General features: G+C 43.3%; 2 protein-coding genes across 12 annotated transcripts in view; both read left to right on the top strand.

Annotated features, from left to right (window-relative positions):
• CHD8 (chromodomain helicase DNA binding protein 8) overlaps positions 1-6,372 on the top strand; it is a 60,187-nt gene extending 53,815 nt beyond the window's left edge. For 10 of the 11 annotated variants that reach the window (XM_079768613.1, XM_079768621.1, XM_079768623.1 and 7 more), the window contains 5 exons: positions 199-501; positions 990-1,103; positions 1,296-1,475; positions 1,861-1,977; positions 4,452-6,372. In XM_079768613.1, the coding sequence (XP_079624739.1) occupies positions 199-501; positions 990-1,103; positions 1,296-1,475; positions 1,861-1,977; positions 4,452-5,024 (1,287 nt within the window). In that variant the 3' untranslated portion in view covers positions 5,025-6,372. The remainder of the gene's footprint in view (positions 1-198; positions 502-989; positions 1,104-1,295; positions 1,476-1,860; positions 1,978-4,451) is intronic. The other variant, XM_079768622.1, reaches the window with a different exon arrangement.
• Positions 6,373-6,500: 128 nt separating this feature from the next.
• Positions 6,501-16,467, top strand: part of SUPT16H (SPT16 homolog, facilitates chromatin remodeling subunit) — a 41,808-nt gene continuing 31,841 nt past the window's right edge. Inside the window, 1 exon segment of the mRNA XM_079768624.1 lies at positions 6,501-6,669. Coding sequence (XP_079624750.1) covers positions 6,604-6,669 — 66 coding nt within the window. The 5' untranslated portion in view covers positions 6,501-6,603.

Consider the following 16,467-nt stretch of genomic DNA (forward strand, 5'->3'; position numbering starts at 1 on the left):
GATTTTCTTTGTGTTTAGTACTGCATGTTTTTTTATAAAACTCTTCTCAGTTGACTTAGGATTCTGATACTATTACCTCCCTCCTTTCTCCCTTATGATTGTACCCATCTTGATAATGATGGCATTGTGATTATCACAAGATCTCATAGCTAATATTCATGCCCTAAAACCAGTGTTGACTTCTTTTTCCCCACTCAGGATCGTGTCCTGATAAACCGTATTGACCTCGTCTGCCAGGCTGTACTCTCAGGGAAGTGGCCTTCTAGCCGCCGAAGTCAGGAAATGGTAACAGGAGGAATTTTGGGGCCAGGCAACCACTTGTTAGACAGTCCTTCATTGACTCCAGGAGAATACGGTGACTCCCCAGTCCCCACACCACGAAGTAGCAGTGCAGCTTCCATGGCAGAGGAGGAAGTTTCCGCAGTCACCACAGCAGCAGCTCAGTTCACCAAACTTCGCCGAGGCATGGATGAGAAGGAGTTTACAGTTCAGATCAAAGATGTAAGCTTTGCATTTAGGTATTGGGAAATGGGGAAGGAAGTTACAGTTCTTGCTAACTCCTTTCACTAAACTCATTTGGTTAGCTAACTTTAAAAATGAAGAGAGGAAAAAAAAATTAGAGCTAGCCCAGCTGGTGTTGCTCAGTGGTTGAGCACTGATCCATGAACCAAGATGTCTCCAGTTCAATTCCTGGTCAGGGGACATGCTCAGGATTGCAAGCTGAATCCCCAGTAGGGGGTGTGCAGGAGGCAGCCGATCAATGATTCTCTCTCATCATTTATGTTTCTATCCCTCTCTCCTCCTTCCTCTCTGAAATCAAGAAAAAGCATATACATTTTGTTATATTTCTAATTTCTACCCTTAGGTGCAATGGCCTTTTCACTATCATTGAGTCAGAAGATGACTCTCCCCCAAGTCCCCCAAAGCTTAATCCTTATTTTAAAAACATGTGCCATATGACACCTTGGGTTGGTGGGTTGTCTTACTAGGAGGAAGGATTGAAGCTAACATTCCAGAAGCACAAGTTGATGGCTAATGGAGTAATGGGAGATGGACATCCTCTATTTCATAAGAAGAAGGGGAACAGAAAGAAGCTAGTTGAGGTGAGTAGTAGAGAAAGTCTGTAACAAGTTGATTAGATAAGAGCTTTTTATTCTCAGTAATGGTGAAGGCACTTGGGATTGAGGGACTAGAAGATGCTAGAGTTGTTTTATGGCTACCATTGGCTCTACTCCCCCTCCCTTCCTGCCCCAAAGAAGAGTATGTGCTCATGGGGGTGGATTCTGGGTTTGCAGCTGGAGGTGGAGTGCATGGAAGAGCCTAATCACCTTGATGTGGACCTGGAGACTCGGATCCCTGTCATCAATAAGGTGGATGGTACTTTGCTGGTGGGTGAGGATGCCCCTCGCCGGGCTGAACTGGAGATGTGGTTACAGGGTCATCCAGAGTTCGCTGTCGATCCCCGATTTCTAGCGGTGAGTGGCAGTTTCATCCAGCAGGATTTAAAGTGATTCCCTTGATTTCTATGCTGTGTGAGACGGAGGAAGCATGCCATATTATGTCATTGTTTTTGCATCTTCAAAATAGGTGTAGTACCTACCTACCTTACAGGTTTGTAAGGGTCAAAATAAAATAATGTTAAAGCACATGTTAAATTGCTAGGCAAGTATTTGCTATCAAATTATTATATAACCACCTAAAATTTCTGGAGAGATCTACTTAATTGCAGTTTTCCACTAGGACTAATCTTCTGTTTATCCATGCAATAAGCACTTATTGTCAAACTAGACACTAATACCTTAGTAATTACTCTAGAGAGATTTTTACTCCTCTAGGATAACTGATGCTTTTCTATTGCAGTATATGGAGGATCGCAGAAAACAGAAGTGGCAGAGATGTAAAAAAAATAATAAGGTAGAATTGAACTGTTTGGGAATGGAACCAGTACAGACCTCCAACTCTAGGAATGGAAAAAAGGTAAGTGAGACTGAGGCATTACCGCTCTGTTCCCACACTAGATGTGACTGGAGAAATTTAATGCTATTTATCTTTTTTCCAATGTGTGTCAGAGAAAATGTGTCTTCACCAATAAGGAAGCCAGAGTAATGTTATTGGTATTTTTATAGTCCTGGTGGCATCGTTATCTCTAGAAAAGCATAAAATTCTAAAAACTTAATTTCAGCACCTTAAACTTATTAAAATATAAGAATTAGTAAGGTGTATTAGAGCATTCAAAGCCTTATCCTACTCTTCTACTGACTAAGAGGTTTTTCAGCAAATCCTTTAACCTTTTCTTTTTGCACAGCCTGCCTGAAAAGAGAGAGGTTTGGACCACATAATATCTAAAAGTTTTATGATTCTATATATTTTAGACGTGATTTGGGGCCTACTAAGGAAAACAATCATGGGGTTTGGGTTGAGAATCACTAATAATATGCCAGTAATAGAAAAAGAACAGAAAATCATGTTTTTATAGTTTTATCATAACAGTATTGGTCAGTAGGTTATTATTATTTTCAGGTATATCTGTGTTTTATCATGGTTACAGACCTTCTGGATTAAGTATCCATATCCTTTCCACCAACATAAAACTGCAGAAGTTTCTCTTGGCTGTGTTTTTCTTACTTGGGGTAATAGTTGTGGGGGTTTTTTTTGTTAACATATTTTTATTGATTTCAAGGAGGGAGAGGGGGCGAGAGGGAAAGGGACAGAAACATCATTGATGAGAGAGAATCATCGATAGGCTGCCTTCCACATGCCGAGCCTGACTGGGAATCGAACCATGACCTCCCAGTTCATAGGTTGATAACCACTGAGCCATGCTGGCCGGGCAACAGTTGTAGTTTTTAAACATATAAATCATGGTTTGGTTTGGTAAGCAGTCATTTATAATGGATTAGCACTTTTGCATACTCACTTTATTTAATCATTACTCATCTGATCATTTTACATCTTTTTACATGATTTCTCTTAACAAAATTGATTTCTAAATGAACAACATTTTTTGTATTTAACAAATTCTTAGAATATTATTTTGCATATAATATATATTTATGAGCTTTATTTTATTTTGGTGAAAGTGTTGCATATAAATAGTTTCATATAACTATTTTGTTTCATATAAAATAAAGAATGTTTTCATTTTTCCTCTTAGCCTTCATGGGACCAAGTGGGTAATGGGCAGAATAGTTGATATGGGAGGCTGAGGGCTAAAGGCTGGTACCTTCTCTGTCTTGATCATTGTAGAGCAGCCTGTAAAAAAAAATACTTTTCTTCCTTTAACCCTTTGCACTCGCTTGCTTTTTTCTCGATTCCTTTATTCTACTCGGGATTTAATTTTTTAAATACCCCAGATTTTACAAAGCGCGGCAGTAGAATAAAAAACTGGAGTTTCTTTTCATACAAACTTATTTATTTGGATTTTTTTATATTTCAAATTATTGATACATTCAAAGAGTATAAAAAAAGCTGCTACCGATGCTAACCATGTCGAGTCACACTCGACATCCGAGTGCAAAAGGTTAATTCTAAAAATAGTGTTACCTCAACTACTTTTGCTAATTCTTTATGGTCCATTTATAACTCTTTAAGAAAGAAAGTATCATAGGAAATCACAGAAAATCATGACTAGTACAGAATTCTTATATAGAATTGATCACTGTGTCTAGCACTGCATACTTTATTATTGGAGTTTAAGTGCTATTATAATATTTTAAAAGTCTTTACAAATAGAGTTTTGAAATGTTTGTAAGATAGAAAGGTATATTCTCATGTGAGATGGTAGGCTTAGATTGGGCAATGTCCAGAGACACAGATACCCTTTGTCTGAATTCAGTGACTGTTTACCCAGTATTATACATATGTCTAGCAAAGCAGAGGCATTAAAAGTAGTAATTTCCAGCACCAGTGAACTTAACCAAAATTTACAGTCAGAACATCTAGAAGAAGCAATTTAAAATTCAGCAGATACGTAAGTTTTTATCATTGTGAAAAACGTATTACATTTGGTGAGGAGCTAGCCACAATCTTTTTGGTGTTCTAGACATCCAAAAGTGTAACCTGAACTCTCTTTTGTTTACCCACTCTGATCTGATAATGAAGGGTAGTATCGTAAATACCAGTACAGTTGTGAGGTACTTCACATGGTAAGATCATGTGAACAAACTGCTGTCAGTAAAGTCTACTGTACAAGTATTGATTCGGTGTCTTACTCAGACACCTCATTAACAAAGGTAAGCATTTGTGTAGTAGTTGGCCAGAGTAAAAGTACAATGTACTCATGGGAAAAAAGCAAAACTCTGGACATGAATATCAGCATGAAATCCTTGATTTTAACATCAGAATGCTTCAACCAACTACTTCTAGCATTTGCTCCTAGAACTCTGTTTACTTTTGTTTCATTTTTTCCCCTTCTTTTTACTCTTTTTTGTTGTTGTTGTTCTTCCTCGCAGAGTCACCATGCTGAAACTGTATTCAATCGGGTTTTGCCAGGGCCTATTGCACCAGACAACAGTAAGAAGCGAGCCCGTAGGATGCGACCAGACCTTTCTAAGATGATGGCCCTGATGCAGGGTGGAGGCACTGGCTCCCTGTCTCTGCACAATACCTTCCAGCACAGCAGTAGTGGTCTACAGTCTGTGTCATCTCTGGGTCATAGCAGTGCTGCTTCTGCATCTTTGCCTTTTATGCCGTTTGTGATGGGTGGTGCAACATCATCCCCTCATGTAGACTCCAGCACCATGCTTCATCACCACCACCACCACCCCCACCCCCACCCCCACCATCATCACCATCACCATCCAGGCCTGAGAGCCACTGGTTATCCTTCTTCACCAGCCTCTACCACCTCTGGTACTGCCTTGAGGTTGCCATCACTGCAACCTGAGGACAATGAGGACGATGAGGATGAAGATGATGATGATGATTTATCTCAGGGCTATGATAGCTCAGAAAGGGACTTCTCACTCATTGATGATCCTATGATGCCAGCCAACTCAGACTCCAGCGAAGATGCGGATGACTGAAGCCTCAGCTTGGTCCCCATTGCTTGGGTGGCTGCTGTATTTTCATTTACTCTGGCCCTTGGACTATGGAAAAGTGGGAGGGGCAGGGGAGATGTGGGGAAACCCAAGACTCCCACTCAAGGAGGTGAAAGGAAAAAGAAAACTTATACCTAATTGCTTCCAAATTTGAGCGGATTGGGTGGGCAGGGGAACTCCTTAAATAATACACGACCACTTCCTCATTTCTGGGGAAGGAAAGGAGACTAGAGCAGCTGAGGTGCTCACCCCTCCCTAGAAACCTCCATTAACCACAGACTATGTAGCGCTGGCCCTAGCCTCTGGCAGAGCCTGTTCCTGGCTGAACTGTGGATACAGCGGGAGGGTCAGGAACTGTTACCTTCCTTCCCTTGGCATTAATAAATTTAAGTTAATCCTTCCCCACTCTTCCCTTGTTCTACATCTGCTCAAATCCAATATAAATATTAATTTTAAGTATTGCTGTTCATGCTGGGTGATTTCAACACCACTTTCCGAAAGTCCATTACTGTTCATGCCAAGTTAACTTGGATAGGGCAGTCATTTGGACTCCATTAAAGGTTATATGTACGTGTAGGCTGTCCAGTTTGCTAAAGGCAAGGGAATTAAGCTAAATAGTAGGCAAAATGTTCCAGATTCAAACTCCCGAGTTCTGAGAAGAGATGGAAGAATTTCGGCAAGAATCACGAAACTTTTGTTTCAGATTAACTTAATTGCTTTAGGGAAGCCTGAAGTGGTGTCACTGAACTGCTGCAAGGAGACTGGCAAGAGAATGTCAGGACTTTGGGGTTGAATCCTCTTAAGCCATTTGTTTCTTACAACCCTTCCCCTACCATTCCAGCGCTCAGATGAAGCCTGGGCATTTTTTTCCCCCTTTCTGTCCTTACCCCGTAACTTGTGTGGTAGTTTCATTGGGAGGATGGGTTCCCTCTCCCTGATTTGAGCTCTCCTTGTCTTCCTGGAGACCCTGACCCAGCGTCCTGACATGGAAGATTTTTCCAGCCCTGGAGCAGCAGAGGCTTTTGCTTCCCCACCGTTTGTAGGAGCGGAATGTTCCACTCCCACGCCAGATCCCGCTCTTTCTGCTTCCCCTTCTTTTGACAATGGGTGGGGTCATCCCACCCGCGCGCGGCAGCTTGTGAGGGGCGGGGCCAGCGCGCCAGGCCTCCCGCCCCCTTAGCTTTCCCAGCCGCGGCCGCCGCGGCGAAAACTCGGAGCTCCTGGGAACTGCGGCCCTGCGGAGAGTCAGGGCGGAGGCAGAGCGTCACGTGATGACGTCGACTAGCGTGCGGTTACTAAGTTAACAGGAAAATCGCGCGAAAATCTAGACTTTGCACATTTTGTTGGTTTCCACATTCTTCCTTCTTCCCATTAACCTCCCGAGGCAGGATTTTTTTTAAAAAGCAAAACTCAGCGCTGTCGGGACCCGGAAGCGGAAAGGGCATCTTTAAGGTCGACACTTCCGGGTCACTGGGAGAGTGCGGGATTCCGGGGCCGAGAGCGGGTGGTGGAGCCGGGACCTCGCGTGAATCTCGGGACCCGAGGAGGAGCGGCGTCTGTGGCTATGGCTGTGACTCTGGATAAAGATGCTTATTACCGGCGAGTGAAGAGACTGTACAGCAATTGGCGGGTGAGATAGATCCCGTAATTTTCCCTAGGGAGCCCCTCTTTTACATCCCATAATAACCCCGTTTCTCGGCGCCCTTTTTTCCCTTTCCTTCGAGAAATCCCGGCTTCAGTGTCGCGCCCCTTTAGTTGCTCCAGGAGCATTCACCTCAGGCGGCCACGAGCGCTGCCCCGTAACAGGGAATCCCCCGCAGTCACCCTGCGGCCACCACCATCTTCTCCGCGTGCCGGCCCGGGTCATGCATAACAGCCACCTCTCGTAGTTTCTTCCCGCCCTAGAAGAGGCTTGCATCATCATTCCCTCCCACTCCGTGATCACGTCTTGCCGCCCCCTCCTGCAGTGCTCACACACACCCACGCACTCGCTCTGTCCTTCCCGAGCCAGAGTATTCCCCCCAGGTCCCGCCAGAATTACAACAATCTTCGGCAAGGATGGACGGAGGGGCTAGGAGGATGTGAATCGGGCTCTTCGCGTTTATTCTTTGCGGGCCTTTTTGCTACAGTTAAACAAATACTGTTTACCTGCAACCGCCTCATGTTCTAGGCCCTGCCGTGGGTAACAGAAAACGCTGAGAACCTGCAGGCATTAGTAATACAAAAAACGATGTGATGCATGAAACCTGATTAGTTTTCCTCCTTGGTAGTGTCCAGGGCACGTTTACAGAAAAAGAGCTGTTGTAATTCCCAGTCTTTTAAAGATTGGGCAATTTTGTTGCTTGGAAAACGTTCACTGTTAAAATTTATTCTTATGAAAGTAATTTGTCAATTCAAACATTTGGTTGCATCTTGTGGTGCAGCCTGGGCTGTCTAGATTAAGTCTGGCCTCTGAACTCTGTCATCCAGGGAAGATAAGCTAATAAAGACTTTAAAACCTGAAAAACGTCCTGGCAAAAAATGTTCAGTTCTGATTTCAGCATTGTAAGTTGTCTTCCAAATTGAACTACTAAAAACCAAACTATTAAAATTGACCATTTCCCTGCCATTCACATTAAAGGTTCCTGTGCATGTTTCTTCTTTTGAGGAGAAATGCATTAGGTAATTGAAAATAAAATGCATTAGATAATTGAAAATAAAATAAAATTAGATAATTTTCATAAAAGTTACATTTTATGAAAAGCAAAAATAAGGACTCTGTGCTAGACAAGTCCTAAACATAAAATTTATTTTAAAAATTTTTTTGTTGGTTAGTATTTAACAAATGTCACATTTTAAAATTTGAACATGATGCATGTTAGAAAAACTCTAAAGGTCCCGATATCTTTTAAAGATTAATACGTGCTTATGTGCTGATAATAATCAGAAGCCCTCTCTTCTCCCCATAGACCCCACAATCATATACCTTTGATGTGGAGGTTGTTTCTAGTCTGGGTAATTCAGAGTTTATCAAATTATTCATCCTCTTGAAGCCATTCATGAAAAAAAGATCAATTTAGAGCTCATCATTCCCCTATGTGATAATTAAATGCAAAGCATGAAACTAGAAAAAACTTGGGGCCTAAAGACAAATTGCCAAACTTAATCTCAAGTGACAGTCTTTAAATCCATGGAAGTTTATTTGTTGGCCCCCATTTTTTGTTTCTCAAAAATAATTAAAATTTATGTTGGCCCACCTATTTAATTATTGACATCATTTGAAAGGGGGATTGTTAGATGTTGATAAGACCCTGGCATTATAAAGTTGCCAAGTCATAAAAATTACTCATTAGCAAAATTTTTGGCTTATTATTATAAAATCTTACTCAAATTGACTTTCTTTTTTATAATTAGATTTTAATAACTATGCTCAGAACCTACCTGTAAAATTTCTGTATGCACAGTCTTTCTAGTAGAGTGCTTTCATTCTGATCTGCTTAAGCAGAGATCATAGTTTTTGGGATAATTTCTGGTTGTTTATTCTCTTGCTGTCCAGAAAGAGTGAAATATGTAGGTGCATGCTATATTTGGTTAGTTTGCACTTTTTCCTTTAAGAAAACTGGCATTGAAATAAGAACTTGAAGTTAACTATATAACTCCCACGCCTGTGTTGTCAGCTCTCATCTTCAAACCTCTATTATGACAAAAACTAGAGGCCCGGTGCATGAAATTCGTGCACAGGTAGGGTTTCTAGGCCTGGCCGGCGATCAGGGCCGATTGGGGCCCAAAGGTCACTGCGGGGTCGGGAGAGGAGGCAGTGGTTGCCGGGCCAGGCAAGGAAGGAATGGATGCTGGACGCTGATCCGCCACCCACCGTGTGGTTCCCCGCCTCCCCCACTCCTCCTTCCCTCACTGTCGCACCGCCACCATGGCAGGTGGGTGGCGGGCTGATCGGGGCCTGCCGGCCGGGGGGAGGGACAGAGCATGGGAGGTTGGCCGCTGGCCCCAAGGAGGGAGCTGGTCCTTGGCCCCCCTTAGGAAAGGGGCTGCATCCGCTGCCACTCACACCCGGTTTTCCATTCCAGCCCGGGGCCTGCCCCCCCGCCCCCCCCCCGATCAGGTGATCGGGCCTGCCAGCTGTAGGGAGGGACCACGCGAGGTTGGCTGGCCGGGGGAGGTTGGCTATGGGCGCGCACTGACCACCAGGGGGGCAGCTCCTGCGTTGAGCGTCTGCTCCCTGGTGGTCAGTGTGCATTATAGCAACTGGTCGTTTGGTTGTAACCGTCGCTTAGGCTTTTATATATATAGATAACTAAGAATTTAGCTTGGGTTCCACATCCACTTTTTAGTCTTAGATACCTTTAAGCATAAGCCTTTCAGAACTGTGTGGTTGCACAAGCTAACACAAGGTAGATCAAACTCTTCAACTACATAGAATTGTAGAAAACCAGAAAGCTATGACTGCCCCCTCTCCTTTTTTTTTTAAATAAGAGTGGGAGCTAATGTGGCTCCTAATCTCACCTATCTACAAGTTGAGTCTGGGTTAGACATATATTGTGGAGCTACTGCAAATAAGATATATTTCTTACTTACAGATTTCATAACTTATGTCCTAAAAACAATTGCAGTACCACACACTTTTAATTGAATAGAAATTTTTAAAACGTTAAACCTCATACCTGAGAAAATAGGCTCTGCCAAAAAATCAAACTGGAGACCTCCATAGTGACTAGAACTTGTTTTATGACTCTGGGATGTTTGAGTCTAGTCCAGTCCTGCCTCTTATTTTAAAACTAGAGGCCCGGTGCATGAATCGTGCACTGGTGGGGTCCCTTATCATGGCCTGTGGGGATTGTGCCGAAACTGGCAGTCCAATGCTGCCTGCCGCTCCCACTCATCCCGGTCCTGCTGCACCTGCTGTGGGCTCGTGCCCAGTCAGTCCTGATTGGAAGAGTCTCATACCTCCGCAGTGACGCTCACCAGCCGTGAGCCCTGCGTCTGGCGCCCGTCCCAAGAGGGGTGGGGGGCCGGAAAGCAATCGGCCCTCCGGGCAGGCGGTGGGATGCCCTTGCCAGCCCAGGATCCGGATCCGTCTCACTGATGTTCACACTGGTTGTTGGGAGCCTCCTGGTGGCTGCTTTTATATCGTTTCTTGTAGAGCGTCTAGGGAGGGGAAGTGGCCACGGTGCCCGAGGCTGACTTCCAGGAGACTGGCAGTGATGTCGGGATTGTGCTGGTGGCACTGGTCCGTCGGTGCCTGGCTCGTTCTCCAGAGATTGGACCTGCAGGTCTACTGAGGGAGTGAGGGCTGCCACCAGGCTGGTGGACCACCAGGACGGGTCGGTCAACTGAGCAGCACTCCCGCTATGGGAGCTCACTGACCACCAGGGGACAGCTCCTGCTTTGAGTGTCTTCCCCGTGGTGGTCAGTGCACGTCATAGCTACTGGCCAGTCGTCCGATCCTGTGGTCGCTTAGGCTTTTATATATATACTAGAGGCCCAGTGCATGAAATTCATGCATAGGTAGGGTCCCTAGGCTGGCCGGCGATCAGGGCTGATGGGGCCTTCCGGCTGCTGGCAGGGGCCTTCCTTCATTCCGCACCACACCCTGGTGGTCAGCACGCATCATAGCAAGTGGTCAAACTCCCGGTTGGTCAAACTCCCAAGGGGACAATTTGCATATTAGCCTTTTATTATATAGAATGTGTGTGTGTGTATATATATACATACATACACACACACACACACACACATATATAAAAGCCTAAGCGACCACAGGATCAGACGACTGGCCAGTAGCTATGACATGCACTGACCACCACGGGGAAGACACTCAAAGCAGGAGCTGTCCCCTGGTGGTCAGTGAGCTCCCATAGCGGGAATGTGTGTGTGTGTGTGTGTGTGTGTACACACACACACACACACACAGATTAGACCTGCTACAAACAGAAAAGGTTTGCAGCACCTTTGTATTTTTGCAATAGGAAACTCCAGATGTTAGTGGTAGGTCATGAGAGGGGCGGTGGTCTTCTCCTCTGTCCTCTTATACTTACTAGGTCCTTATTCAGGGCTTCCCAATCTTTTCATGATTGTGATTATTTTTAACCAAGCAATAGGATTAGTACTGCATGTGATACAAGCGGGGAAGTTCCCATCATTCTGGGGTCTTGGCCCCTTTGAGAACTGAGGGATACAATATCCAGGCACAACTATAATTCATTTGAGACCTGCTTATTAGGACATCCTGGACTTCAGTCTATCTGCCTTTTATCCCAAAAGAATTCCGTAAAATATCAAAATCGCAGCTGTTTTCTTTTTTGAACATATTTTTATTTGAGAGGGAGAGGGAGGGAAGAAAGAAACACTGATGTGAGAAAAATCAATCAGCTGCCTACTGAGGATCAAGCCTACAACCTAGCATGTGCCCTTACCAGGAATCAAACAGGTGACCTTTTGGTTCATGGAATTAGGGATGCTTAACCAACTGAACCACTCCTGCTGGGCAAATACCAGCTGTTTTCAAAAAGGATGCTGATTCAATGCATTAATTTATGTGACTCAATCTGTCAGGATTGAGGCTCCAACCCTAAAAAGAAAATGTTTGCCCTTGGAGAAAACTAACCTGTAGTGTCAGTGCTTCTCCTGAGTGCTGCTCTCTGGCTCTGCTGCTTTTTTTCATGGACAAATTTTTTGCTCTGGATTGCTTTCCAAGACTAAGCAGTTATCTGCTGTGACTTAAGAAATATAGGCAGTTCCCATACTACTTTCCCCCAGATAATGTTCATCTCAGTTCTTATGGTTCCTTTATCTCTGGAGAGAGATAGGGAAAGATTTAAATAATACTTTGGTCTCTTAAGTAAAGAGGGGTAAAGAAGGAAGTAAATGCCTGGACAGGTTGGGATTCGTTTATTCTTGCTTACTCAACTTTTATAGTCTACTCTGTTATCTACTTTTTTATGTTTATTTTTTTATCCCTATTACCAAGTTTAATTAGTGCCTGGCATATCGTAAGCATCCAGTGAATGATGGTGATTATTTCTGAGCTTTCATGCCTCCCTTTCTTGGTTTGAAAAGATTTTTACCCAGGCTAGCCTTAGGATGACTGGAAGTCCTACCTGTCCTGAAACTATCCACCTTCTGCCCCTGTGTAATTATTTTTAAAAATATATTTTTATTGATTTCAGAGAGAAAAGGAGAGGTAGAAAGAGATAGAAATATCAATGATGAGAGAGAATGATTGATCAGCTGCCCCCTGCACACCTCACCCTGCGGATGTGCCCCAGCCGGGAGTCAAACCGTGACCTCATGGTTCGTAGGTCGACGCTCAACCACTGAGCCACGCCAGCTGAGCCCCTGTGTAATTATTAATGGTATACCGTGGGTTTTCTATTCTCAGAATTGTCTCAGTTTGAATGATAAATTCTGTGGGTATCCCAGCTATCATCAGAAACTTCAAAGTGTTTCCTCCTTTAATGTAATACCTAATTCGTTCAAAGGAAGGTAGTTGTTCCTGTGCCCTGCAATATTTCCCCAACTTTTATCATTCAGATACTACCAGCACATTTTTTGCTGATTCCTAACCACCTATATTATTAACTTGCACTTTAAAAATTATTTTAATTAAGTAATACATAGGCTTGAAAAAAAACAAATAGTTCTAAAAGCCTTTTTAAAAAGTCACCTGCCCTTGCCCTGGCCATTCTCAGCTGTTAGAGCATCAGCCCGCAGGTTCAATTCCCAGTCAAGGGCACATATCTGGGTTGCAGGTTCGAAAGCCCCCAACCACCCCCCCACCCCAAATGGGAGCACATTCAGGAGGCAACCAATCAGTGTGTCTTTCTCTCATTGATGTTTCTGTCTCCTCCCTTTTTCCCTCCCTCCCTTCCTCCTACTCTCTGAAAATCAATAGAAAAATATCCTTCAGTGAGGATTAACAACAACAAAAAAGGTTACCTGCCCAGAAACAACCACTTTTAGTTCTCTTTCATATTTTGAAGTAATATCTACATACTATTAGTTCTTGGTTTGTTTATTTTTTCATGTTAACTGTTTTGGCAAATTAGGATTTAAAGTTAATTTTTTATGCCATCACACCTATTTTAACTTTTCTACCTCCTGACACTTAACATTTCTTCTCAATACATTGTTATGAAAGATTTTAAACATTCAGAAAGGTAAAATAATTTTACATTAAATACCCATATACCCACCACCTAGATTGTACAATTAGCATTTTATTACACTTGCTTTATCACACATTTGCCCCTCTATAAGTTTTTTTTTCATGGTTTTTAATAAAATCAGTAGTCAGTTTACATAGTTAATGCTCATGTAAATAGTTTCACTGGTTGGTGAAGTAACAGAACAATTACTTTCCCTTTTCCGCTATGGTTTTTATTTTTCCTGGCATTCATGATTGCCTCAATTTTTCTCCCTTTTTAAGTGTCCTCAGCCCTAATTTTTGTCCTGTGGGTCTGTCATAATCTCATCAATCTTTTATTCTAAAATTCTTGCACTCTTCAGACATTTTATTAATTCTCTGTTTTTTAAGTACTACCACCACCACCTACCCCACCCTTCAACCTTACATTATACCATTCTATCTGTATAGGTTGCTCTCCAGGCCTATTGAACCTTGGGACTTCCCAGTGTTGAGTCCCCTATATCCTATAGCCCATGTCTTGAGTTTTCTCTATTTTGTTAAGAGCATTTTCTCTAAGAGGTTCTTAAGAAAGGATACAGAAAATACATATTTCTTGAGCCCTTGTATGTCTTAAAAAGTTTTGTCTCTACTTTTTGTTAATAATACAGTTCAGTGGATATAAAATTCGAGGTTGAAAATCACTCAGAATTGTCAGAATTGAAGCTGTTATTTGTCAGTCTTAAAGCTTACAGTATTTTGAGAAGCCTGATCTGATTCTAGTTCCTGTCACAAAAATCAAAATGAGACTTGGCTATATTCATCCATATAAAGCAAAGCAATACGAAACTTGTTGGAAGCTCTGCATGAATGGAGCCTCTCAACTTGTTGGGGTTGTTGTAGAGTGAATAGACTGGCTCAGTCTATGGAGGACCCCCAAATGTCAGTATCTGAAGTGTTTTTTCTGAATTCAATGAAGATGCACAGAGAAAAAAATCCTTTAATTCTTTTCTTTGGGCATTTGTTCCCAATTGTCGTTCAAAATGCAGACTTTTGTTTAATTCCCCAACATTTTGCACTTTCCTTCTGCTGGGCCTAATATCTGAGTCTATAGCTTTCTGAGTTAATTTCTTCAGAGAGAGAATAAAGCAAGTATTTTTGTGGAGAGATTAGGGATTGTCTCAGGGCTTCCAAGAACTGGAGGGGTCCTTCACTTAAACTTTGTGACCAGACCTTCTGTTTTTAGCCTTGAGCTCATCCATGTACAATATACCCTATATCCCTTCCTTGATACTTGGTGCCTCCTGAATCTGAGCCCATTGGGGTTCTATGAGATATGCATATTTATCATCAGTATCTTCACAGTGAGAATACTTGTAAAGCACTTAGGGTGTTGGCTGTCCCAGCTCTGCTTAGTCACTTAACCACTCTGTCCATTTCCTCTTGCAAAACAGTCTGACTTGGATGTCAAGTGGAACAAACAGATTGGAAGGTGTCAGAATTTGGAGAAAGAAAAGATTTGTTAGATGTTGAGAAGCTATGCATACCAGGGGTCACTGCTGCAAGATAATTTATCTATAGAGGGGAGCATAGGGGTTGCAAGTCCGGATTTAACAAGGGGTCCAGTCAGAGTCCTGAAGACCAGCCTACTCAGGAGAGAACAGATTAGTAATTGGGGACCTTGTAAGCAGCACCGAATTGAGTCCCAACCCCCTCAAATGGCCAGACTGGCATTTATAGCTGGCTGTGGGGCTGGTCCAGGGGCAAGGGGCTGCTATGCTAGCCTGGCACTTTAATAACACACACACTAGCCCCCTCCACTCCAATATTTCAAAATGAATTCCAGATATTACTTAATCAAAATATTTTAGTATATAGCTTATCATGTGAGTGGGTTTTTTTAAAATATATTTTGTATATAGCTTATCATGTGAGTATATAGCTTATCATGTATATAGCTTATCATGTGAGTGTTTTTTAAAATATATATATTTTATTGATTTTTTATAAAGAGGAAGGGAGAGGGATAGAGAGCGAGAAACATCAATCAACTGCCTCCTGCACACCCCCTACTGGGGATGTGCCCGAAACCAAGGTACATGCCCTTGACCGGAATTGAACCTGGGACCCCTCTATCCACTGAGCCAAACTGGTTTCGGCATCATGTGAGTTTTATAAGAAGATTATTTAAAATCTCCCACAATTTCAGACTTTTCTTATTTTCTGTTGTTATTGTTGTTAATCCTCACCTAAGGATGTTTTTCCATTGATTGTTAGAGTAGAAGGGAAGGGGGAGAGACACAGAGAGAGAATCATCAATTGGTTACCTCCTACACATGACTTGACCAGGGCTGGGGATCAAACCTGCAACCAAGGTACATGCCCTTGACCAGAATCGAACCTGGGACCCTTCAATCCGTAGGCTGACATGCTATCTATCCACTGAGAAAACTGGTTGGGACCAATTTCAGACTTTTTAAATGTAATCTATATAAAGCATTTATACTCCTCAAAAGGGTTTGAAAATAAAAACACTACTCCCGATTTTGCTGTCAAAATATACTTAGTTTGATTGTAACCTTTTTCATTGAGTCACATTTTAAGAAAAATTTTATCCAAATTTATTGTTTTTAATATCTTAAATTCTGGTGTTATTATATTTCTTCTGGGGTTAGAGCTGATTTTTTTTTTATAAAGACTCAACCAAGAATATTCTATGAAATGGTCAGAGCAACTGGTTCCAAGAGAAATTAGGATTCATCCTCTTACCTTTTTAAAAATATATATATATACTAGAGTCCCGGTGCACGAAATTCGTGCACAGGGGAGAGGGGGTGTCCCTCAGCCCAGACTGCACCCTCTCCAATATGGGACCCCTCAAGGGATGTCCGACTGCCCGTTTAGGCCCAATCCCAGTCGGACATCCCTCTCACAATCCAGGACTGCTGGCTCCCAACCGCTCGCCTGCCTGCCTGCCTGATTGCCCCTAATCGCTTCTGCCTGCCAGCCTGATCACCCCCTAACCACTCCCCTGCCGGCCTGATTGCCCCTAACTGCCCTCCCCTGTCAGCCTGGTCGCCCCTAACTGTCCTCCCCTGCAGGCCTGGTCGCCCCCAACTTCCCTCCCCTGCTGGCCCGGTAACCCCCAACTGCCCTCCCCTGCAGGCTTGGTCCCCCTCAGCTGCCCTCCCTTGCAGGCCTTTTCCCCCGCAACTGCCCTCCCTTGCAGGCCTTTCCCTCCCCAATGCCCTCCCCTGCAGGCCTGGTCCCCCCCAACTGCCCTACCCTGCAGGCCTGGTCCCTCCCAAC

Source organism: Cnephaeus nilssonii (genome assembly GCF_951640355.1).
Source record: "Cnephaeus nilssonii genome assembly, chromosome: 4".
NCBI classification, from domain to species: Eukaryota; Metazoa; Chordata; class Mammalia; order Chiroptera; family Vespertilionidae; genus Cnephaeus; species Cnephaeus nilssonii.